Below are 25131 nucleotides of genomic sequence, written 5' to 3' on the forward strand. Positions count from 1 at the left end.
GCCATTAAAAAGAAGAAGAAGACAGACTTCGAAGTAAAAAGGTTGTCTAACCTAACACTTCTAGATGTAGAATCTCATCAGAGAGTTTAGGCTTCGTAAGGTAAGAATTAATGAGGATGACCCACCACTCAAAAAGGCCCGTAGCCTTTCCTGAGTAACGATAGACATAATTCTAGCTTATTTAACAAAATTAATTTGCATCGTGCTTCGCATTTAAATAATCAAGTCATATTCTTTTTTTGTTATTCAACAAGTCGATGAGTGACTTACAATGTACGCACTTATATTTAATAAAAGTCTGATCTCACTTCTATTATATATATATTGTTTTGATAAAAATAATTTTAATATACGCGGCATTACTCTTTCTATTTCCACTAATTCGGCAGTATTTGTATTTGTCGATACCCACTTATTAAAAAGTGGTTTGCGAGAGCCAACTCAATAGCATCGGACCAATAAGGAGCTGGCAAAAACTTGCAAGCAACCAAAAAGAAAATCGGTGCATGTATCGAAGAAAGAAAATGACACTTAGATAAGACAGCAAGACCTTTGCCATGAAGTTATTTTCAAGAACCCAAAGATGTGACCTCCGAAGCCAAGAGCTGCGAAATTTCTTGACTCGTTGAATTAGATATACCACATAAAAATGTGTTAATAATTATTTACATGGTTTTATTCCCACCGTGGATTTAAGCATAAAGATCAACATCAACTTCGCGTTTGTTCGAGCATTGTAAATACTGTCGAGATATAAGACTTGATCTTTGAGAACCGTGTCATTCGTTCATCTAATCAATCACGAAACTCGAGATTTACATATTTATAAGTGATGATATTTTTTATTTATTTGGAAGATAATGAAATGCATGGCATTTTGTGCGTCGTCATTGATTAGATAGATAGATGACGTGGTCCTCTTGACATATCTAAAATGATGTCCCTAAGGGAGGTTTAAAAAAAATTATTCCACCAAGCATGGAAAGATGTCTCTTACCTTGGAAAAAATTACACTAACTTTAAACAATGTTTTGACATTCGTGTAAAAAAAAAAAAGTTGGGTAATTTGAAAGTACTATAACTCCTGATCTGAAATTATCTATTTCTTTGTATGTGGTAAATAGTTTTTTTTATTGGCGATGGTAACTTTTCTAAATACGTTAATAATTTAGTGCGCTTCATTATTTAATTCACAATTTCATAAAAGTGATGGTAAATTACAGATCCGCACAATCAATCTCCAAAAAAGAATAGAAACAATGGAGGCGCACATGCATAATCATATGGTTCAACCAAATGTGAGATTTATCTTATTAGGATGATTACAAAAAAAAAAAAATCTTAAACCTATTGTGCTTATGTTAATTTAGTCCTAAACCTTTATTAATTTGCTAATATACTCAATTTGACCAATTTTAGCTAGAATCGCTGACATGAACATCAACCGTTTACATGACACGACAAGTGTTAATGTAAATAATTTAAAAAAAAAATTCCCAACTTTTTTTTATTCAAATGAAAGGAAAAGAATAAGAAATTAATAAAAGAATCCAGAAAAATTAAATAAAAAATTATGCACATCAATTACAACCATGCCATGAAGGATAACTAATATTTACATCCACGAATTTCGCTTAAAATTAGTCGAATTGACTAAATTGACAAATTATCGAAATATTTAGGATAAAATTGATCAAATTAAAGGTTTAAGATCGAATTGGCAAAAACGTAATATGTTTAGGACTTAATTTTTTTCTCCATTCATTAGTTAGAAAATGCGCAAAAGAACCGCAAAGAGATGGCCAAAACAGTTCTTTCCCTCTCAATCGAAGGCCCCCTCTCACCCAATGTCAGGATACTTAACGCATTTGAATATGATCGCTTTATCAGTACTTTTGTACTAATGAAGATGGATTCCTGTTTTAACTTGGGACTTCCATGAGAATAACATCGATCTCCTAGGACATCTAATTCTTAAAGGTGGTAGATCTACGCTACCTTGATCTCGCTTTCATGATGTTTCACACCAATGGAAAATGCCCTGTAGAAAAGCTCGTTTCACATAGAGGTAAGACAGTTCAGAATACACTGTGATTTCGGGTTACTTAGGGATTAAACTGATCCGAGGGATGATAGGCTACCGTCGTAAGGTTAGGACTCAATTGTGAAATTAGGAGGATGATGGGGTCGACTTTGCAAACCGACACTACAGTTCAGGGGTGTATTTGTAAATACTGTAGGGATATAAGATGTTCATCCCTAAGGACCATGTCATTCATCCACCAAATCGGTCGTGAAATACGAAATATTAAATATTGTGAATGATAATATTTTTTTTTTTAATTAGGAAGATGATGAAATGCATGGCATTTCATGTGCCGTCATTGATTGGATAGATGGATGATGTGGTCCTCTTGAAATATCTAATGCTATGTATCTAAGGGTGGTAAAGAGAATTAGTACGCTACGCATAAAGATGAATTTTACATTCGAAAAGTACGCCGACTTTAAACAATGTTTTGACATTCGTGTAAAAAAAAAAAGACAGAAGAGGTCACGTAATTTGAAAATACCATAACTCCTTGATCCGAAATTATCTCGTATAGATAGTTTTCTTATGGGCAATGGTAATTTTCTAAATAAGTCAAGAATTTAGTGCACTTCATTATTCTATTAGTAATTTCATAAAAGTGATAGTAAATTACAGATACACAGAATCAATATCCAAAACGAATGGAAATATTCGAGGAGCACATACATAATCATATGGTTCTGAGATACATCTCATTAGGATGAATACCAAAAAATCCTAAACATATTGTGCTTCTGCTAATTCAATCATAAATCTTTTAATTTGGTATTTAGTACTAAATCTTTTAACAATTTGCTAATATAATCATCTAATTGATTTAGAAATTTAGTTGCAAATAGTGATGGTATAAAAAGAATTTTCTCGAATTTTTTTTATTGAAAGGAAAGGAAAGGAAAAGAAAAGAATACAAATTAATAAAAATACACCACCTACCTGGGTGGCGTTGCGTGAAGGGGAGGTTCAAATCCTAGTGCGTCACAATGTGACTTAGCTGGCGTGAGTGGCACAGCTAGTGATGGTATAAAAAGAATTTTCTTGAATTTTTTATTGAAAGGAAAGGAAAAGAAAAAAAAAAAAAAAATTAATACAAATTAATAAAAATACAAAAATACAAAAATTATTTAGGATAGCCAATATCTAAGTCGGTGATCAATGGTTTTAAAATTATTCATTAGTTAGAAAATTTTTCCTCCATTCATTAGTTAGAAAATTCACAAAAGAACCGCAAAGAAGTAGGCCAAAACAGCATTTTCCCTCTCAACCGAAGCCCCCTCAGGTTGCGCAACACCCTTGACTATGATCAGTACTTTTGTAGTAATTAAGATAAATTCCTGTTTAACGTAGGGACTTGGATGAGAAAAACATCGATAGCCTAGTCTAAAGTTAGTAGATTCATGCTACTTTGATCTCGATTGCATGATGTTTCACACTAACAGAAAACGCCCTGGAGAAGGGCTCATTCGACACCGAGGTAAGACATTTGTGGAATACAGACTAATTTTGGGTTACGTAGGGATAAACTGGTCCAAGGGGACGAGGTCGGACTTAAATGTGAAATTAGGAGGACAATGTGGTCGACTCTAGGATTGTGAAGATATCAGTGTAGTTTTCAGCTTCTGCAATATGGAAGTTTAATCGTACATACTCCTCATTGTACATGTCATTCTACAGTTTACAGTAACATGGGGAGATATGCTTTGCATATCAACCATTTTCTCTTTTGTTCCAACAACCTCTTTATTCTCCCATAAGAGTGGGATGATGCAACAGGGCAATTAATTTCTGCACTTCACCAGAGGAAATACATACTGTGAAGTTACGGCAGTACGACCGGCTCGATTCCCCATATGTCTCTGGCGTACTCATGGATTGTTCGGTCACTGCTGAACTTGTACGACCCAGCCGTGTTCAAGATCGACATTTTTGTCCATCTCTGCTCAAGCACGTCAGAGAATTAGATGAGTCACAGGGAGCAAAAGAGCTCTTAATGAAGCATCATCTCATGTAAGAAAGATGATGATTGGAATATCTTGCTCAAAAGTTTATTAATATAGATCGACAAGCAAGAGATTAAGGAATAACACGGAAAAATGAAGCGATACGTCATTACACAATCAAACTACTGTATCATGCAGGACAGTTTCTAAATTCCAATGTATAGATAGACATCTTGACATATGATTTCTGATCAAGCACTTGTAGACAAAGATTCAGCAAGCGGGCAGAACAAAGAAAATATTATCAGCAAGTGTTATTTTGTTACTCACTTTCTGGTCTCTATATGCCTCATCGACCTTTTCTTGGCATTCCATGTAACTGGGGAAGTCCTTGCCCACGAGGAAATAGTCTGCACGTCCGTAGCCTTCATTTCCTTCCAATGATCCCATCAACTCTTCATAGTTGTAGGGACCGAAGACACCACTCCGCACATATGCCTTTACTTCTTCAAAACGAGCATCCGGGACAAACTGGAAATGTCACGATTGATCATATGCATCAAGAAAGAGAATGAAAAGCTGATCACTGATGATGCTTATTATTGAAGCGTGAGATCATGTCTTTCTGACCATCATTAGATCCGCGTAGGCGACGTCTATGTGACAGTAACCCAGTCAGAAAAAAATCTTTTGTAATGGTGGGATCATCTCATAGTGATAGTTCTTTATCCCATCATTGAGCAAAAAACTTCCTACCGTCACGGCATTACCTTTCCTTCAGCTCTTTCCTTCCTCAGCCCAGCTATTTCAGGTGCCCTTGCCCCGAAGAGGAAGAAGTTGTCTTCTCCAACCTCCTCTCTTATTTCAACATTTGCCCCATCCAAGGTTCCGATGAGGACACACCCGTTCATTGCAAACTTCATGTTGCTGGTTCCACTGGCCTCCATTCCAGCAGTACTATAGAGCAGAGAGAAATGCCGTCAACCATACTATTTAGATAAATATTCTAAAACATGTTTTCATCTCTCTTAAAACATATCTGAAATGATATAGAACTTATATACGAAATAAGTATGGAAAAGGTAATAAGTGATGACCATCCTTTGAGATCTAGAACAAATGACTGGATTTTCTACTGGTCCAGGTTAAAGACGCATGGACCGGCACTTTTGAGATTTGAAATGACTTTCTTCCTCGGGCTATGAGAACTGTACTAAAACAAGATACCTGATATGTTGTGACAACTCACTTCCGGGAATAAGCACTTCCGCCACACTGACATTGTAGTCTGGGACAAAGACAACCTAGATTGAAGCAATGAACATGTCATACATGCATTTAGATGTCTATAACATAACTAGCCATTCCACTGTATAGATGAATACAATCAATTTCAGAATATAAGATTGTACTTGACTTCCAATGGGAAAAACCAACCAGTCTATAACTAGTTTGGGCAAATATCAAATGAGACACTAAATGTAGCCAATAGACAAAATCACCTTCAAGAGATCGCCAATTTCGGGATCATGGTTAACAGTTGCCCCCACATCCGTGATGAACTTCACAATTCTCTTAGCTTGGACATATGTAGCAAATGCTTTACCTCCAAAAATGCAGACCCGAGGAACAAACCTTGTCTTTCTTTCTTCAGGTGTCATTTCCTTCATTTTCTTGTAGCGATAAACGATGCCCAGGATGTTCAATAATTGCCTCTTGTATTCATGTATCCGCTTCACCTGAACATACATAATCAAGATCTCTCAATTAAACTTTGAAGACTGAAAATTTGGACGTAGTCATACATGCCTTGAAAGTAACATATTTTGATAAGGACACGCATGTTTAGAGCAATATAGTATATCTCTAATGTCTCCTGAGATATGAGTCTAAGCCTACCCACTAAAACTGTTAGAACACCACCTATAAAATGTTCACTGTCGCTAGACCAGATCAATTGCAGGCATAGAGATTACCGTGATCCCTTCATCAGTTACATATCTATTGTTAGTCCTTTTCACATAGGATTCCTGAGATTTCACGTCTTTACTTGTCTTATACTGGGTTTGGAAGTATATACAGAAAACTCCCCTGGACTACCTTATGGATGTTAAACGTTTTTACCCCAATAACCAGCTTATTATCAGGAAACGGGAAAAAAACCCCTTAAGGGAATTAGTGAGTCAGTGAGTTGATTCTGCTGCCTCAATTGCAGCTCCATAAATTAGCTCACTACTACAACTTAAACGAAGGGCCCCTGGTTCTATCATGAAAGCAGAGTCACACATGCCAAGTAGCCAAGGCAATGAGAAGAATCTGAAGGAGTTATGCTGGTTCCAGAGGTGTTTTGTGGAGGGCCACCTAAGGAAGGTACAGGCCGACATGAGGTAAAGCAGCAGCAAAGCAACACCCGGAGTAGAATCCCCACTGGCAGGGGGACGAGAGACGGCCATAAGTTGGCCTTTCTGTGCAAGAGTCCACCAATAGCAGAAGGGAGGGAAAAAGCCGCATATCCCCCAGAGCTTGTCTACAGATGCAGAAAGAAATCAGAGGAAGAATGAACCTGGACATCAAACATGGCATCGGGACTGATTACATATCCAGTTTTTTCTTTGAGAAATGCTGCGACCTTTATCTTGTTTCTTCTTTTGGCTTCCCTCCATTCCAATTGGAGATCTTCATTATCCGCAAACTGTGGATAAAACACACCAGCCTTTCAGATCAAGTGCATGACTAGCCTGTTATTTTATAGTAATTCACAACTTCACCATTCTCGTAAACTTCTTAAAAGGATTTGATTCAAAAAGTCTATCACCAGAAGAAATTTTACATGTGTACACAAATGGCAGACCATACATGATGACCTCAACCATTACTGTAGTCCTAAAAAGAAGAAATCTCATCCTTGAAAAGTCAGATAATCAGGAAATCTGTGCTTAAGGAAGACGATATAGACCTTTTTTTAGCTAGTCTCACATTTGACTGAAAAATTGAAGGGATGTGGAATAGACCAATCAAATATACCAAGCATCACTAAAGGAAATCACACAACTACTTTCATTAAACCTAACGTCGCCATTTAAGCATAAACTGAACTGTTTTAAATATCAAAATGATAACAAGGTCTGTCTGACTCCTTTACCTTTCTAAGGATAGCTAATTTCTCAGTGTTAATAGTCCAGTCATCAGTTCCAGTCCACTTGGTTATGATTTCACTAAGATTTGGATTGCAAAAACGTATCCATCTTCTCGGTGTCACGCCATTCGTCTTATTCTGGAACTTCTCTGGCCATAACTGTTACCATGTCATGCCAGAAAACAGTAATGGAAAGATTACTTGACCATGGAGCGGAAGTAGCTAATGAAGCAATATAGTCACTGAGAAACAATATAACAGGATTATAAAAATTTCTTGATAGTATCACCTTGAAGAAATCATTAAAAACTTCCTCCTTTACGATCTCACTATGGATCTCAGCGACACCATTTACTGCAAATCCACCAGCAACACAGAGATTGGCCATCCTAACCATCTTTGGCAATTCTGGATCTGGTTCAGGAATCACCTTCTTCTCCTCTGGATCATCCTCTTCCTCAGGTTGGTCTACTTCATCAACTACTTTACTTTCTTCAATGGCAGTATCAACTTCCTCAATAGGATCTTCTTCTGGTTTAACTAGTAATTCTAGAACTGTACCAGGCAATTCGACATTAGCTAATATCCTCATTTCTTTCAACTTTTGCTGCAGCAGGTCAAGATCCTCCTTGCCATACTCATCTATTATAGTTTGAACTAACTGGGTTGATATTACCAGCAAGAAACCATTCAACAAAGAAAAGTTTGTTAGGATTTAGAATGGGGGTTGATGTTTTCACGTAGTCAATTATTATGGACTTTCTACAATTACCTCCTCATCAATCTTTTTGATGATCTCAACATGTCGAGGAAGCAAATCCTGCATAAGCTCCAAGCTCCATTTCTCTAGGGCCTCAGGTAGAACAGTGTGGTTAGTATAGGCAACAGTCCTGAAAGAAATGTCAAAAACAAGAAATCAGAGAGACAAAATAACATGGGATGGCTGTGAAAACAGAATGTCTGAAGTGATCAGGAAACGATGATCGCATTTACATGCAGATAAATAGCTATCAAAAAATCACAACACCATCGTGACATGTAATACCTTTTAGTGATGTTCCAAGCTTCTTCCCAGCTCAACTTCTTCACATCCATTAATATTCTTATCAGTTCAGGGATGCAGAGCGTAGGATGAGTGTCATTCATCTGGACAGCAACCTTCTCAGGCAACTTCCCCCAATCCACAACATCCCCTGATCTTCTTTCAAAACGAGTGATGATATCTTGAAGAGAAGCAGAGCAGAGGGTGTACTGTTGCTTCAATCGAAGAGTCTTTCCTTCAATTGACTCATCCCCAGGGTACAATATGTAGCAAATCTGATCACAACAGAAATATTTGTAATGTGTAACTAAACCATAAATATTTGTGTCATGTGGAACATCTAAAGAATAAATTGACTGGTAAAAAGCAGAAAAGCAGTTCCTATAATTTACTCACTTATGCAGTGAGGTGACGGCAGAATCCACAAGAAAGACACTCCTCTAAACATTGTCTATTTTATGAATACAATTTCTTTTTAGACACCTTGTCCTTGTGCAAGTTCTACATATAAAGTTCTAAAGGAGGTATAAGCTCTCCAAAATATCCTTTGCACCTTTTCAGCGTTCTTGAGGGCCGCATATGCTTTGGCATGATCTCCAGCATTAAAAGCACACAGGTCAAACTCTTCGGAAGCAACCTTTGTGGACCAAAGTCGAAGATTGATGGTGGTCTTAGTTTTGTATCCCGGAACGGGAACATCATAGGCAAGAGCCACTATGTTTTCTCCCCCAACCCATTCTTTGCTCCCATCAGGTCCAGAAATGACTTCACCATAGAACTTCACTGGATAAGAAACATCATTTCTCACAATTTCCCAAGGATTTCCCATCTGCTAGGAACAGTTAATAGTCAACAAAAAGCAAATTCAAGCCACTGTCAAAGTGATACTTTGAGCAATGTCTTCATTCAAAGAAATTTCGCTTTAGCTTGTGGAAAGAAAAAGTTTTTCTACCTCAAGCCAATTTTCTGCAACCTCCTCCTGGCCATCTTTTGTAATATTCTGCTTGAACAAGCCATACTTGTATCTAAGCCCATATCCCCATGCAGGATAGTTGAGTGTGGCTAGAGAGTCAAGAAAGCAGGAAGCGAGCCTCCCTAGTCCCCCATTTCCAAGTGCAGCATCTCGTTCCTGGGTATCATCATCTTGAGGATTTTAGCTAGAGACAAAACTCAACAGGCAAAATGACAGTTCTTTTGGAATAGCAATTGCAATACATGAGTAATCAGATTGTCTCCATCATCCAGATCCCTGAAGTACGGTACACAAAATGGACACAATGCTGGTATTACAGATAGACTGACCAAATGTAAAGCTTTTTAACAAGAGATTATAGGTGAGGCAGAGTAAATTAATTCAACAACCGTGAGAGGCTACATCAAACTGGCAATAAAATCTCAAAGTTTAGGCACATTATTCAATCTGTAGCATCTCCACATTTTGATGAGGGACCAAAGATGGGAACACTATTAATGTGGCATACTTTGGGTATAGACATAAACAAGTGTAGTTAATGGATGTCAGTTTTAGCTATACAGACCAACATTGCAACATATAGAGGATGCCCCATGGCATTTGACAGTGGAATTAGATGTGATGAGCCAACTGAGACTATTTGGATGAAAAAGAAACCTAACTGAAACTTGATACCAGAAGTTGCCAACGGTACTTGAAAGACCAAACCCCAGCATGGGCTAGTTGAGGTCGTTCAATGGCCTTACCTGGCTAGCCACATCCTCTAAATTATGCCCCAACTTTCTCAAAGCCTCTGCATAAGCTCCGGAAAGCTCTAAGTTACCAATTGCGTTTAGCAGTGCTCTGCCCTGGATAATTTATATTTTCCTTCAAATCCATGAACAAATAACATGCAAAACCCAAAGCTTGTATGAACGAAAATATAGCACATATTTCACCACAAACCTGTAGATACTCCATAGACAGATAATATGCCTGCTTTACATTCAGCTTTTCGTAATAATCATAAGTAGCATTCCAGTTTATTATAAGGGTATCTCGAACACTTTTTGCAGTGGCAAAATATGCCTTTGGCAACTCAAACTTCTCTGGAGAGAAAGAGGGGGTGAACTCCGCATGGTACTTGATGCTTGAGGCAATGGATGCTGAATCTGGAACAGAAGTATCCAGTGTGCCTGGAACTACAAAGCAAAAGACAAGTTTTAGAACTAGATTGGACAAAATTGCCAGCACAGGAATGAAAAGGACTTCTCTTGGAAAACAAAGCCAAAGGACAACCTAAAACACAGCCAGTCAAGTAAGATTTGAGTCACTCGTCCAAAAAGAAGTGAAACCAAAGGCAACAAAATTGACAAAGTGTTCATAATATATCTAAAGTTCCCTCTAGAGGAAAAGGGGTCGACCCATCTAACCAACAAGAAAAGACCTTTTTCTTCTTAGTCATCAAAAGAGAGAGCCTTTCGTGCAGTGATGGATGGTCAAGTCGAAGTTGTCATTTTTCGCACTGCTGATGTCTATTTGTTTTTCACTGTGTGGTGAATCACATTGCCTATGCACCGGACCTAACAAGAAACTTCGATTTATAGATCTTAGTAGATAGGCAACTTCAGTTAAACAGAATGTGTCAGCACATTTAAGCAACTCTTTGAGTGCAAATTGGAATCTAAACCATCAAAATTCTACTCAATTCAATGAAGACCCAGAAGTACACGAGGAAATGAGCAGAGAATAACTAACCTAAAACAAAATTCTAAGCAGTTGTGTGCACACGTAATCACTGACTAAAGGCTACATGTTGATAGTTTTCATTGCAACAAATGCAGCATCAACTACACAGCATAAAAAAGAAGAAGAAGAAAAGGAGTTACTCAACCTTCATCAGCGAGGGGTTCCTTCAGCTCCTGCTTTTGGTCACTAGCCACGTTTCTGACATAGAAGTTCCTTCGAGAACAAACCAAACGTGGGTGTTGCAAAAAGAACAACTTTGTCACTCGGGCTCCGAAGTCACATCCTTTAGAGCTGTGCACGGATTTGGAATGAGCAATCGACTTGGGCAAGGTGCAATTTGCTGAGAACGGAGAAGCAGCCATTGCCCCTTCCGCGCAACGCGCTCCCCTACCGCGTGAGAGCACACAAATGGGTAGTGACCAACTGAACGATGAGCGAAAAACCGGGACAGAGTAAGAGAGGGGGAGAGAGAGAGAGAGGTGCAAATTCTCTGTCAAGGTGGAGTTATCTCGTTGCTTTGTAGGCAACTTGCCCGTCTGCGTCTTCGCCGTTTCAACCAGTCCACGTTTAAAACGAGTCAAAATAGAAAAACCAAAGAGAGGATGACATTGAAAACGAGAAAAGAACAGACCGAATCGTCGTTTCTCAACGCCGAGACTTCTTCGATCTTCATGGAGCGATAATGTGCGGCATGAACTTTGGGGAACCGTCAGATATTTTGTCAGCCAAGATATTTGCGTTTACACATGTCACGTACCCCCACCGCAACTTCAATGAACTGTTCAGTCATCTGAGCTTTCAACATGGATTGGTCAATTGGAAAAAAAAATGAATTAAGCAAAGCATTGGAGCGATGAGAGCAAGACGAATCTAAGCATATTGATTGACTTCATGCGAGTGTCATCTTCTTTTTCATGCATTCCTTAACTTTAAATATATAGATTTTACCAATGAGTACTCTAGAGACACTCATTAAGTAACTAATTAAGGAAACTTTACAATTTCCACTGCATTTTTTGTATTCTTTTATGTGTAATCAATGCTTTGAAAAGCGTATTATTTCTTGTTTAATATATCTAAGAAGTATCCACAAAATTTATGTCGGCTTTGCAAGTTTTATTTTTTGGGTAGACGGAGCCAAAATGTTTTTATTGAGGAAAAGTGAAAAGGGTGCGTAATAAAAGAAAAGATTGAGTATTTAAAATAACTGAGAAAATAAATGAGTATTCATCATTTACAGCTAGTAATACAACCTATTCTTTTCACATTGAAAACCCTATTTAAACATATAGAAAGAGGGAATGTACTAATGACATCATAAAAGCATTGTCTCTCTGCTGCTTTCATATGGACAATTATTGGGCTTGCAGAAAATATACTCTGAGCTAAAATCCAGGATGATGATAAAAAGGAAAAGAAAACCTCCCAATTGGGCTTGCAACTTGGGAGACTTGTAGTGGGGGACCAACGTCCTAGCAAAATCTTCTGAAAAAGTTCTTTTCTCTATTTCTGTTTTTTGGCTTTTATTTGCGGGAAAGCCACATCCCATTTTTGGAAAAGCCATAGAGAAATACAGAGGAGTGGAAGTGACTGCCTTTTTCACTACCTCCTTTTCTTTCTTCTTTCGGCTTATCATGTTCTTGCAAAAACCATGTACTTATGTCATAAATTAACACGACGTGATTTTATAGAAAATCGATCCAACTAAACTTATTGACAAGAAAATTTCAACAGCCAAAATGAAAAAGTCACCACCATAAATAATTAAGGACAACCTCCATTACCAGAAGGTTACAACATTTTTCTGAGAATAATGCTTAGCCCAGAAGAAAAAAGGAAGAAGAAAAGAACAAAAAAAGATTACAAATGCACATATTAACCCAAAAGCATTTAAGATTAAAAAAATTATAAGAAAAGACACAGTTTAAAATGGAGCCGAAAACCAACGGTCGACACAAAAATAGCCTCTCCTGCGCAATTCCTTCTGCCATCGCTCGGTGCCTTCCATCTGTTCGATCCGTTTAGAGAGAGAGAGAGATAGGGGGTCCTCGTCATCTTTCACGAGCAAGCATTCTTTCCTTCTGAGTTTCATTTGCAGAACTCCTAAAAAAAGGAGCGGTTTTTCTTCTTCTTTCTTCTAAATTTGAGGGTCTCCCGTGCGTGTGGGACTTGTTTTGACCGTCTTCGACTTCTTCAACTCAGGCCTTTCTCCGAATTCCAGGTACCCAGTTGCTTATTTCTTGCTCTCCTGATGATTCTTGTTCTGGTCGCGCGTGTTTTGTATCTTCAATTCTTCCTTTAGTGAAACGGCTTGATGTTCTTTTTTCCCTCTCTGCATTGGTGGGATTTGTGTCATTGTGTGTAGGCGAACTTTGCATTTGTGGATCGGTTTTGCTCCTCGAAGCCGTCCGTTCTTTTCTTCTTGTTGCTAGGGAGAAGGTGGGGGGAGAGAGGGAGAGAGAGAGACGGGTCTTCGTCGCTTTTCACGAGCATTCTCTCTTTCTGAGTTTCATTTGCAGAATTCCTAAAAAAGGAGCGGTTTTTCTTCTTCTTTCTTCTACTTTGGGGGTCTGCGTCTGTGGGGGACTTGTTTTGACCGTCTTCGAGTTCTTTTCACCCGAGACTCTCTCCGAATTCCAGGTACCCAGTTGCTTGTTTCTTGATTTCCTGATGATTCTTGATTCTTGTTCTTGCCGTGTGTGTTTGTATCTTCGATCCTTCCTTTAGTGAAACGGTTTGATGTTCGTTTTCCCTCTCTGCATTGGTGGATTTGTGTCATTGTGTGTGGGCAAACTTTGCATTTGTGGGATTGGTTTTTGCTCCACGAAGCCGTCCGTTCTTTTCTTCTTGCTGCTAGGTCGGGGAGAGGGAGGGAGGGAGGGGAGGGGGGTGGGAGGGGGAGAGAGAGAGAGAGAGAGAGAGAGAGAGAGAGTGAATGGATTATCCCGCATGGTGTTTTTATTTAGGGAATGGAGAATGTGAAGTTAAGCTTCTGCAATTCCTTGGTCTATGAAATGATTCATAGCTTCCCTTCCATATTAACGTAATGATGTTTTAGTAGCTCTTCTTCGAAAGGAGCATTAGCAGTTACTTACTGGCCACGATGATTTGTTATTGATCGTGGCTTATATAATATATTATCCTCGCTTCATTCCCTAGTTTTTGTCTGCACTAGTGCGTCATTTCCAGAGGGGATCCAATTGGGGGCATCTTTGAGCTTTTTCTTTAGTTGGTTTTTCAGTCTAGTTGATGAAATATTTTGTTGAAGCAGACCACATTCATTGAGTTCAAGGGCCCGGACATTTTCACTTTTGCTAAGAGGTTGACATGAACCGTCTTTTTAAACTATATTCATGTATCCCCATCATAAAGATGTGCTTGGATTCTTGGAATTAGCTTCGCAAGTAACTCTTGTTGTTTTGCTTCATCAGGTTCTTGGAATTTTCACCATTACGTCACCATATTGAGAAAGGCGCCTTCTTCTGATCTTCGAGAATGTTTGGATTTCTTAAATCACCGGTGAATAAGGTTTCCAAGCAAAACTCTGTGGACCCTCCGTCTTCAGGAACAAATCCTTTTGATTCCGATACTGAATCTGACACAAAATCTACCATTAAACCTTCAAGGCGAGCAAACTCAGAGCCCGTGCTTATTGTGCCAAATCTCGGTGGCAGTCCTTTCGACGATGATAAGGGACGAAGAGGAGCTTCCTCCTCTGCATCCCCTTATTCAGGTTCATCAACAGCACGGGATAAGTATAGGAGCGACTTTCATGAATCGGGAGGGCTGGAGAATCAGAGCGTGCAAGAATTGGAGAACTATGCCGTGTACAAGTCGGAGGAGACTACAAGTTCTGTCAACAACTGCCTCAAGATTGCTGAGGATATAAGAGAGGACGCCACGAGGACCCTTGACATGTTGCATAATCAGGGTGAGCAGATCAGGAGGACCCACGAAGTGGTTGCCGATACAGATAAGGACTTGAGCAAGGTAATATTCACATATTGTGAACTTGGCACGCTAAGAATATGATCTAGAAAAATATGGCCACAGTTTTCTGCTGTCTGGTACTTTATCAGTTTCTTTATATAACATTCTGTTTTTCATCCAGATGACACCTCGATATTGTTTCTTGAGCGACTTCTATTTTCATTATTAATTATTACCCATACATTGTTTTGGTGAATACCAGGGGGAAAAGCTCTTAGGAAACCTTGGAGGAATGTTCTCTAAGACTTGGAAACCGAAGAAGACCCGAGAAATTTCAGGGCCTGTAGTTACAACAGGTTTCTTACCCAATTACCTTGTCGTGGTTTCTTTATTTAAATGTGGCCAAAAGGAAGTGAATATTACGCACAGCTTTTCTGTTGAAACTTGAGTATTTGTTCTTTCCGCGACGATTACATCAACTCATCGGCTCTTTCCTCCTGGCATGACAGACAATTCATCTAAAAAAAGTGACAAAAAACAGAGGGAGAAGTTGGGGTTGGCTCCTGTGCCGAAAGGAAAAGGGACTACTCGTACTCCTCCGCCTGAACCAACAAATGCATTGCAGAAAGTGGAGGTTTGTGGTTCAACAAGTTTGTTTTCCTCAAATAGCAGTCTTTGAGCATCTGTTCACAAGGACTTTTCGGACGGCAGGTTGAGAAGGCAAAGCAAGATGATGCGTTATCAGATCTTAGCAATGTCTTAGGTGACCTGAAGAATATGGCTGTTGATATGGGAGGCGAACTTAACAGGTCTGAATATGTCCTAACTTATATTCATATTCTTTCCTACTTGACCTATTTAAATGTGCCTGAACTGATACACTTCTAGCTTTGAGATTGAAGTTTGATCAAGATAATTTTCTGGTTTGGTGGAGTTTGCTTCTTTGCCCTTGTCACATTCTCTTATAATGGCATAGGTCTTTACTTATAGAGCTAATGTGGTGCATACAGGCAAAACAAAGCTCTCGACCATCTAAGTGATGATGTGGATGAGATGAACTCTCGAGTGAAAGGGGCCAACCAACGTACTCGTCGTCTGCTTGGCAAATGAAGGGAGAGCAAGAGCAGGCTTATTTATTGTGCATTTACTCTTGCCTTCCCATAGCTGTTCTAGTGTGTTCTCCCTCTTTCTTTCACCAAGCCGAAAACGAAGAATTTTGTTTGATAGCTTGTACCGCATCAGCAATTGAAATAAACGAATCAGCAAATGAAATAAAATCATCTTTCTGCAAATTGAATTATTGTTTGGTGATCTTTCGGATTTCTTGCTACTTGTATATATATATTTGGCCCTTATGTTGGTACTCAATATGGGTGGAGATTCGACCAAAAAAAATATGGGTGGAGATGAACGGTTGATATCATAATTTGCAAAATCAATGCCCCAAATGACCAAACAGCATATTCATATGCTGAAGGTAGTTCCAGACAATGCATCAAATACACAATGGACAAAACCTAAAAACATAAGACAGGAGTGTAAATATATTAGTTTGAGTGGCATTCTCTATGATTCTCTCCTCTCTTTTTTATTGCAAATTGTTGTCCAACCAAGAAGTTTTTACAAGACCATGGCATGAACCGAAGTAATAAGACACAAGTCTCCCTTGACAGAGCTGTAACAGCAAAAGAATGCACGATGACACCGGGTAGCATCTCCAAGTTGAACTATAAAATGGGGAAAGCGAACAAAGATGAGAGGCGAATGGTTTTCCTCTGAGAACGCTACCACGTCACATCAGTTCCAAGATTTGCATAGACATCAAGTCAGGGCAGCCGATTATATGCTTATAAACAGGCACAATGGCAGGCAAGGTGCTATGAAGAACATTTAGTGTCATTCTTAATAATTTCCAATTGGTTATCTTTATGAGAAGTCAGAAGTGCATAATGTTGGAAAATAAAAGTTCAGACATGTGCCGGCTGCTGAGTCTCATTCCTCTGTAGAAGCTACCAAATCTTATGGCTTAATGTACATTGTCGAGAATTATACAAAAGCTTCTATTATTCATTCTACAGAGGGAATGAATGAATTCAGTGCTTGTTTCTCACATATAATTTACAGTAGAGATTCTAGCAAAGTCAGTGCTTCCCTAATTTGAAGAATAAAAACAAAGGCATCACCATTCATCATTTCTTGTTTCTTGTTCATGCTGAAACACAGACTTATTCTGAAGTTCAGTACTTTTCAAGACATGAAGATGTGTAGAAGATACTAAACGTGGTGTATTTACAGAGAAGAGAGAAGTCATATCTTACGAAACTTCCTTCCAAGGAAGCATCCCACCTTCCACCATACACATACAAACACCTGACTGCTTGCAAGTACAATATACTGAGATATTAAAGAAGAAAGCACCATCTGCCTCTTCCATTGACCAGCATAACATTTTACATTCTTCATACATCATCGCTCTTCACAAGAGTCCATCTGCCTCTTCCATTGACCAGCATAACATTTTACAGTCTTCATACATCATCGCTCTTCACAAGAGTCCAGCTCCCTCTTCCATTGCCCAGCATAACTATTTATGGTCTTCATACATCATCGCTCTTCACAGGGGTCCAGCTCCTTTGGGACGCAGCTTCTCTCCTGGCATGTGAAATATAACCAAGAATATACCCCACGAATGCTCCAAGCATCAACACGCTCGCACCTTTAACAAACCACGAGAAAAAGGACTCAGGTGCCTCTATGTTAGGTTCAGCACCACTAGTACCACTGTTAAGAACCTCTCCAGATGCCAGAATTTCCACTGTGTCATGCACCTCGCCATCATGATTTCCGACATAAGAAAGCACAAGCTTCTCCCTAGTAGCTACCAACCTAGTGTACCCGAACTCACCCCCTCGGTACAATGACCTTTGAGGTTGTGGGTAAATAGGATCAGTCAGATGATCTGGTCTGGGCTGCCAGATGGGTTGCCAATCTTGGCCTGCCATTCCAATCACAATGTGAATTGGCAGTGCCTCCCAATTATCCTTGGCTGGATCTGTACTTCCACAGGTGAAGTTATTAATTGGACAAAACCTTTCATATCTATGTACGTGGCCCCACAACACAAGGGTCACTTTATTCTTCACGAGCAAAGGTTCTAAGTGCTCCATCATTTTCTCCCTAATGGGTCTATCATTAGATTCATAGCTTGTCGTGTACATTGGTCTATGCCCTTGAACTATCACAAAAGGAGTCTTCTTCCGATCCACCGATTCCAAATCAGCCTTTATGAAATCATACTGCTTGCTTCCAGGAAGAAAATTAGTCTCAGTAGACATGTAAAGAAAGTGGACCACTCCCATATCAAATGAGTAGTACAGGTTCCGGGTGGCCGGGGCCTTCATTCCAGTGGGTTCCGAGGAATTGCCAGGCATGTTGAACCTAAGGCTGTAAGGTACTCCACATTCACCTCCCCCGTCTGTTCCATATATCGTTCGGGCCCACTGGGGCTTCCAAGGTTGCGATGGCCAATCATACTCATGATTGCCAATACACACATGGTATGGAACTTGGGCAGCGACGGGCTCGATCTGAGTGAAGAAATGGTCCCACAACCAAGAGTAACCTCTTGCATAGCTGATATCTCCAATGTGAGACACAAAACTTGGCCTGTTCCCTAGAGCTTCAATGTCACGGAGGATCCACTTTATGGTCGTTATGCTCTCATCTTGTGTGCGGTAGAATGTCGTGTATGGTGTTGCAGTTCCCATATCTCCAAATAAAAATGCTATCGTCTCATCCGAGTCTTTAGCCCTAGGCATAAAGCTGTACGTTTCACTCCAACCACCAGAGTCGCTCCCAACCTGTTGCGAGAGTATGGAAATTCCAATCACCAAGAGGTACTAGTCCCAATCGAATTTCGAGCATGCTTATATCAGTTGTGATACTTCTACAACTGAAAAGACTAATCACACAGAACACCAAATTCTACTGAGAAAGCAGACAAGCCCCATTAACATCATGACAGATTCTATGATTCTATCACATGTATTTATTGCCTGAGAGACCAAACAGTCATGCATTCACACTGGGAATTCTGCGCGAACCATACCGTTCATGGACAAGACCAAGTGAAAGCCCAATCCGTGCATGGTTTCCACATGCAAAAATATGATGGAATTCAACGCACCTTTTGAAGGGTGGTGAGGCAGCAGCAACTAGCAACTAAACCAGCATCGACATGTATCCAAACCACCAGGACAACAGCAAACTCACAACCATACCATTTTCTCTTAGCCATCAAAAAGAAATGAAAGTGCTGACCCAACATGAACCTTAATCTAAAAAGAACAACCAAAGCAATCAAACCTAGCAAGACTTCCATTTTATACATAATCAAATAACAAAAACTGATCACAAACCCTTGACTAAAAAAAAAAAAAAAAAAACTGATCATAAACCTCATAAAGCACAATTCAAACACCAGCTCACCTGATAATAATACCTCACTCCACCCTTCAAATTCCTCATGACCGCATCATGAGTCCACCCAGGATCCCTCCACCCGACGCTATCGTTCGCCGGCGCGTCGCACATGTCGTCCCTCTCGTACCTCCCCGCACGCGCCGTCGCCAACTCGCCCATCTTCCCTCTCTCTTCCCGTACCTGACGTACCTCCGGCCGCCGTCCTCAGCCACGAACATGACCCGCATCTCATCCTCCCGATCCGTGTACGACAGGTGGACCTGCTCCGGTCCGCGGCCCGGCTCGAACCCGGCCTCCTCGGAGGCGCCGAGGAAGTGCTTCGCGCCCGGCAGGGGGTTGTGGTCGTGGTCGAGCCGGGTGCGGTCGACCTCGGTCTCGGACCACCGGAAGATTCGGAAGGAGTAGTTGGAGCGGAGGTTGGGCAAGGGGAGGGAGACGGAGCCCGACCCGGAGGAGAGGTGGGCCGGGTCGGAGGAGAGGAAGACGTAGCCGATGAAGAGGTCGTGCGGGGAGTCGGGAGGGGAGTAGACGCCGAGCCAGTCGAGGCTGGAGGGGGAGTCGACGCCGGACCATCGGATCCGGATCGGGTCGCCGGATTTGGAGAGGATCTTGGGGGAGATGGACAGGGAGGGTGCGGATTCGGTTGATGGGTCGAGGAGGGAGAGGAGGGAGATGACGAGAAGAGGGATCATGGTGGCGATGGTGGCGGTGGCGGTGCCGGTGGCGGTGGAGGCGGAGGTGGTTGAGACCGGTGGTGGTTTTATCGGGCGAACTGGCGGCGATCGCGGGTTTCGTTTGGCGTGGAAGGGATATTGTGGTGGGACTTTCGGGATTATATTTCGGATAGATTGATGAAAGACAAACGTCAAAATCGGGAATATGCTTCGGACATATTCTAATTAATCATGCTTACGATACTTAGCATTCGCCGTAAGAAAAAGTTGATCTTCATCACCTTTACTCTCCATCTCATGTCGAGTATGCTCAAATGGATGCAATTATGTTGGAGATTTTTTATATCTATGGATCATAGATATATCATATATATGTAGATTTTCGAACTTTATTGGACATTTTAAAAGTTTTACTACTCAATTGAAATTTTAATGACAAATTTAAGAACTTGATTGTTCTTTTCTTTTCAAAAATTGTAGGACTTAATTATACTTTCATGATAAGTTTTAAGATAGATTATATTTTGAAGTGGGGCTACTGTTTTGACATCTTGATTTCACAATTTGAGATTAAATCCCGAGAGCTTAGCCGAGGTGTATCACACACGCATGTTCCTAGGCCATCTAAATTTTCAATTTCATTTTTTTCTTCAAAAAATGAATAATTTAGAAGATAATTTTCTAAAAATGATACTTATACAGCTTAAAAATTGAATGAGCAAAAATATTTTCTTTATTTACGGAAATATTTAGATATAAATTATTGTTGATAATGAAAATATTTTTAATTAACCAATTATTTTAAACAATAGAAACAATTAATTTTAGGAAATATTTTTTAGATTATTCATTCTCTATGAAGCAAATTCATTTCGATCCAAGTTTTCCCCATACATTTGTGATGCCCTTCTAAAATGTTGTGGAAATAAAGAGCTTAACGAACTCAACACCAGTAATTTGTGAGTCCAAGATTGGGAATATATGTTGAAGCTTATCATTTGTGCATTCGAATTACTATGATTTCATAACTTTCTCGTAATAAACAGGCATTATCGACATGGTTATTCTATATAGTATATATCTAGAAATAGGAAAAACTACCAATTTAGTTATAACCATCTCAATTTTGTCAAAGAAATAATAAGTCTTTATACGAAATTTCAATGCAATCTTTCCCGCGAATTACTTTGAGTTTTCATCAATTATCCAATTATAAAAACTACAATTTTATTTTTCTCCACTGAATAAGCCTTCCAAGAACACCCGTGGGAATCATCAATCCAAACCATGGATCCGATTCGTCAATTCAAATTTCAAGATTAATCCGGCCATCCCACCTCATTTCTTGAAGTGGGTTTTCAGTAATATCATTGTTGAGGCGTGACTAGTGATTATATGCAATCCTCAAGTGAAATGTGGGCTTTCATATGTGCAGGTTATCGAGTCGACCTTCGGCAGCTGCTCGTCATTTTTCACGAGCATTCTCTCTTTCTGAGTTTCATTTGCAGAGTTCTAAACAAGGAGCGGTTTTTCTTCTTCTTTCTTCTACTTTGGGGGTCTGCGTCTGTGGGGGACTTGTTTTGACCATCTTCGAGTTCTTTTCACCTGAGACTCTCTCCGAATTCCAGGTACCCAGTTGCTTGTTTCCTTTTTCTTTTTCTTTTTTTGATAAAAGGTATGAATATATTGATGTTTAACCAGAAAGCTATAAATAGCTATACAATAAGAGCTCGGTCCCAGAAACTTGCACTCATAGAGACGGGAGTCAGAGTGAGTGGAAAGGGGCCGAGGTAAAAGAAAGTAGAAACAGGCAACAGCAAAAGAAAAGAAGGCAAGAGCACCAGCTAGCCTACTCCGATACAGAGAACAGAGAGGCTACAAAAACAAAAGAAACCGGAAACCCACTCAAAGACGGGTAGAAAGGATGCTGCCGACGCCAACGAAAGGAGCGAAGAACATCAATCCGAGCTTCCGCATCAGCAGCCTGTAGTTATGAAAAACCTCCAAACAAGAGATAGTTAAGGAACCCCCTACTCAAGAAGTCGGGCCGCCATTGGGGTATGCTAATCTGCCAAGATAGAGGGATTGAGCGACCAACTTTGCAGCAGTCTTCTATTTGTAGAGGTGGGAGGGACGTGATGGAAGGACAATGCTTTGTCCTTAATGACTCTTTCAAGATGCATTTTCATGGCCGAGAGGGAGGGAGGTCTACCCCGGAAAATGATGTTATTCCGCTCCTTCCAAATGATATTGCACATAGTAGCAAACCCAAACCGAGCAAGAGAAGAGCGAAAAGAAGCCTATATAAGTATTTGATCGCCCAGAGCAAATTATCCAACCAAGAATTGTTCCGCCAAGCAAAATTGAATCTAGCAGCCTAGAAAATCGCTAAGGCAGAAGGTATACAACACCCAAAAAATAAGTGGTCGACCGAGTCGGGCCTATAAGAGCAGAAGCCACAATTCGTAGCTAGGATACGACCATAGGTGAGAAGAAGAACCTGAGTTGGTAATCTGTTCTTCGTAATTAGCCGAATCAAAAATTGAAATCGAGGAGCTAACGAGGAGTTCCAGATGAAAGGAGCCCACTGATTCGAAAGGCTTCTTGGGCGTATGTTATCCCAAGCTGAAGCAGCAGTAAAGTTGCCAAAAGGGCTGCCCAACCAGTGGAATTAATCAGGTTCATCATTAAGTTCAGGAAGGGGGTCATCCCAGGAGTTGATCACTTCCAACACGCCCGAAGTGGGATCCAAAAAATTCAAAAAATCGGCAACAGATGCTCCTTTAGGAAGCCGAGAGCGATAAATATCTGCATTGGTAAACAATAAGTTAAGCGGCCCTTTAGGAGTTGTCAAACCAGAAAGAGATGGAGCAGTCATTCCCCACATGCCAGGAAAAGGATTTGCGGAAGTCGCCACGGAGGTCTAGGATTCTCTTCCAAGACCAGGAGCAACAGGTAGGTTTTGAGGTAAACTAGAAGTTTACATTCTTCAAAAAGACTGAGTGAATCCATCTGCACCAAAGAGATTCCCTGTCTGTGAATAACAACCATATGTGCTTTAACATGGCAGCCGTGTTACTTTCTCGAAGTCTGTGGATTCCCAAGCCACCTTCAGACTTAGGAAGGCAAGCATCAGACCAAGCAACCTTAGCACCACCCATTCTGAGGTTAGGACCTTCCAAAGGAATTGTCTCAAGATTCGCTCAATGTCATACAACACCGATCTCGGTAAAATGAACACATTTGCCCAATAAACTTGAACAGAGTGGAGCACTGACCTAATGAGTTGCAACCGGCCTGCAAAAGAGAGGAAGTGTTGTGTCCAAGTTTGCACTCTTGAAGTGATGATGTTAACTAATGTGATACAATCAACTTTGCGAAGCCTGGAGGAGATGACTGGAATTCCAAGATATCAGAATGGTAGGGATCCTTCCTGAAATCCAAAAAGTGTGATGAAGGCGTCACGGGATTCAAGGGAGACCCCTAAAAGTAGATCTCACTTTTGTGGATGTTCGGTTGAAGCCTTAACCATTGAGAAAATTTATCCAATCCTGCTTTAAGAAGAGATAGAGTTGGCATAGAGGCCCCAACAAAAAGCAACACATTGTTGGCAAAAAATAAATGAGAGAGTCTAGTCGATTTACATCTCCAGAAAAATTGGAACAACAGGTGATTAGTTTGCATATTCAATATGTCAGTGAAAACTTCCATGACAAACGTAAAAGGTAAGGCGACATTGGATCACCTTGTCTAATACCTTTGCCACTAGGAAAAAATCCATGCAATTCACCATTCAGGGAAATAGAGAAGTGTGGTGATCGAACACATGTCATAATGAGATGAATGAAATGGAGGGGAAACCAGAAAGCTTGAAGCATTACCTCCAGAAAATCCCAATTTAGTGTGTCGTAGGCATTTCGGAAATGAACTTTGATGGCGCATTTAGGCTTATATGGCTTGATGTGAAACCCCGCAAATGGCTCCTGAGCTAGAAGGATGTTGTCGCTAATCTATCTTCTTTTGACAAATGCATTTTGAGCATGGCTAATAATGGAAGGCATAACAACCGCCATACGGTTTGCAATAATCATAGTTATGCATTTATACACCGTGTTGCAACAAGCAATCGGTCTGAAATCATTTACCGTAGTAGCATTGGGGCATTTGGATATAAGAGTAAGGATAATGTTGTTAGATCCCTTCAGAAGCTTACTGGTAGAGAAAAAATCCTTGATCGCGCAAATAACCGAAGGGCCAACAATATCCCAGCTGTGTTTGTAAAATTCCACACCAAAACCATCAGGGCCCAATGCCTTTCCAGCAGCTAGGGAAAATAGGGATTCCCGTATTTCAGTATCCAATACAGGTCTTGAGAGGTGGAGGATGTGGTTATCGTCCAGCTCTCGAGGAATTACCGAACGGACATCTTGTATTGAAGGCACGGTGGAGAGAGGCGAATAGGCCAAAAGATCCCAGAAATGAGAAACTGAGTAGTTGCTGGATTTGTGGAGGGTCTTGAACCAAGTTCCCTGCATTATCTGTAAGAGAAAGAATTATATTGAGAAAATGCTTCCTATTTACCAAATGGTGGAAGAATTTGGTGTTAAGGTCACCCTCTTCAAACCACTTCACTCGAGATTTCTGTTTGTAGAAACTTTCTTCTTGAAGACAGAGGTCGGAGAAGATATTAATGCATTCTCTTTCACGAGCCGCAAGTTGTAAATTGAAAGGATCAAGATGGAGAGAAAAAATCCTTGATCGTGCAAGTAATCGAAGGGCCAACAATGTCCTAGTTGCTTGTTTCTTGATCTCCTGATGATTCTTGATTCTTGTTCTTGCCGTGTGTGTTTGTATCTTCAATCCTTCCTTTAGTGAAACAGTTTGATGTTCGTTTTCCCTCTCTGCATTGGTGGATTTGTGTCGTTGTGTGTGGGCGAACTTTGCATTTGTGGGATTGGTTTTTGCTCCCCGAAGCCGTCCGTTCTTTTCTCCTTGCTGCTAGGTCGGGGAGAGAAAGAGAGAGAGAGAAGGATTATCCCGCAGAGTGTTTTTTTTTTTTTTTTTTTTTTGAGGGAATGGAGAATGTGAAGTTAAGCTTCTGCAATTCCTTGGTCTATGAGATGATTCATAGCTTCCC

General features: G+C 40.2%; 3 protein-coding genes across 6 annotated transcripts; 1 reads left to right on the top strand and 2 right to left on the bottom strand.

Moving 5' to 3' along the window:
* Nucleotides 1–3695: 3695 nt before the first annotated feature.
* On the bottom strand, nt 3696–11523 carry LOC104433395 (alpha-1,4 glucan phosphorylase L-2 isozyme, chloroplastic/amyloplastic). Of its 2 annotated transcripts, none has more exons than XM_010046122.3 (15): nt 11054–11523; nt 10126–10355; nt 9927–10028; nt 9160–9336; nt 8761–9036; nt 8211–8482; nt 7938–8055; nt 7455–7826; nt 7172–7324; nt 6593–6721; nt 5532–5768; nt 5257–5333; nt 4800–4986; nt 4360–4560; nt 3696–4025 (listed from the first exon to the last, which is right to left on the bottom strand). In XM_010046122.3, the coding sequence occupies exons 1-15, from the start codon at nt 11268–11270 to the stop codon at nt 3909–3911; spliced, it is 2865 nt and encodes a 954-aa protein (XP_010044424.2). In that variant the 5' UTR covers nt 11271–11523; the 3' UTR covers nt 3696–3908. The 2 variants fall into 2 exon arrangements, with proteins under 2 accessions (XP_010044424.2, XP_010044423.2); XM_010046121.3 differs by having other exon boundaries at nt 10126–10361; nt 11054–11522.
* A 1373-nt stretch (nt 11524–12896) lies between these two features.
* Nucleotides 12897–16136, top strand: LOC104433397 (putative SNAP25 homologous protein SNAP30). Of its 3 annotated transcripts, none has more exons than XM_010046123.3 (7): nt 12897–13129; nt 13274–13548; nt 14340–14898; nt 15101–15194; nt 15348–15472; nt 15550–15647; nt 15849–16136. In XM_010046123.3, the coding sequence occupies exons 3-7, from the start codon at nt 14404–14406 to the stop codon at nt 15946–15948; spliced, it is 912 nt and encodes a 303-aa protein (XP_010044425.2). In that variant the 5' UTR covers nt 12897–13129; nt 13274–13548; nt 14340–14403; the 3' UTR covers nt 15949–16136. The 3 variants fall into 3 exon arrangements, with proteins under 3 accessions (XP_010044425.2, XP_010044426.2, XP_010044427.2); XM_010046124.3 differs by having other exon boundaries at nt 13428–13548; XM_010046125.3 differs by lacking the exon at nt 13274–13548.
* Nucleotides 16137–16839: 703 nt separating this feature from the next.
* Nucleotides 16840–20139, bottom strand: LOC104433398 (probable inactive purple acid phosphatase 2). The gene is given in 3 exon segments (XM_010046127.3): nt 16840–18698; nt 19327–19490; nt 19493–20139. Coding segments are annotated over 3 exon segments (1947 nt in total). The 5' UTR covers nt 20013–20139; the 3' UTR covers nt 16840–17435.
* Nucleotides 20140–25131: the final 4992 nt, after the last annotated feature.

Source organism: Eucalyptus grandis, chromosome 2, assembly GCF_016545825.1.
Source record: "Eucalyptus grandis isolate ANBG69807.140 chromosome 2, ASM1654582v1, whole genome shotgun sequence".
Taxonomy (NCBI): domain Eukaryota; kingdom Viridiplantae; phylum Streptophyta; class Magnoliopsida; order Myrtales; family Myrtaceae; genus Eucalyptus; species Eucalyptus grandis.

Bases quoted from the DNA above. Each gene is read 5' to 3' on its own strand.
- LOC104433395 (XM_010046121.3), bottom strand. From the start codon at position 11,270: ATGGCTGCTTCTCCGTTCTCAGCAAATTGCACCTTGCCCAAGTCGATT. The intron at 10,362-11,053 runs GTTGAGTAACTC...TTTGCTTTGTAG, and splicing joins GGAACCCCTCGCTGATGAAG to TTCCAGGCACACTGGATACT. The intron at 5,769-6,592 runs GTTCATTCTTCC...ATGTATGTTCAG, and splicing joins ATGCCATGTTTGATGTCCAG to GTGAAGCGGATACATGAATA.
- LOC104433397 (XM_010046123.3), top strand. From the start codon at position 14,404: ATGTTTGGATTTCTTAAATCACCGGTGAATAAGGTTTCCAAGCAAAAC. The intron at 14,899-15,100 runs GTAATATTCACA...GGTGAATACCAG, and splicing joins CAGATAAGGACTTGAGCAAG to GGGGAAAAGCTCTTAGGAAA. The intron at 15,473-15,549 runs GTTTGTGGTTCA...TTCGGACGGCAG, and splicing joins ATGCATTGCAGAAAGTGGAG to GTTGAGAAGGCAAAGCAAGA.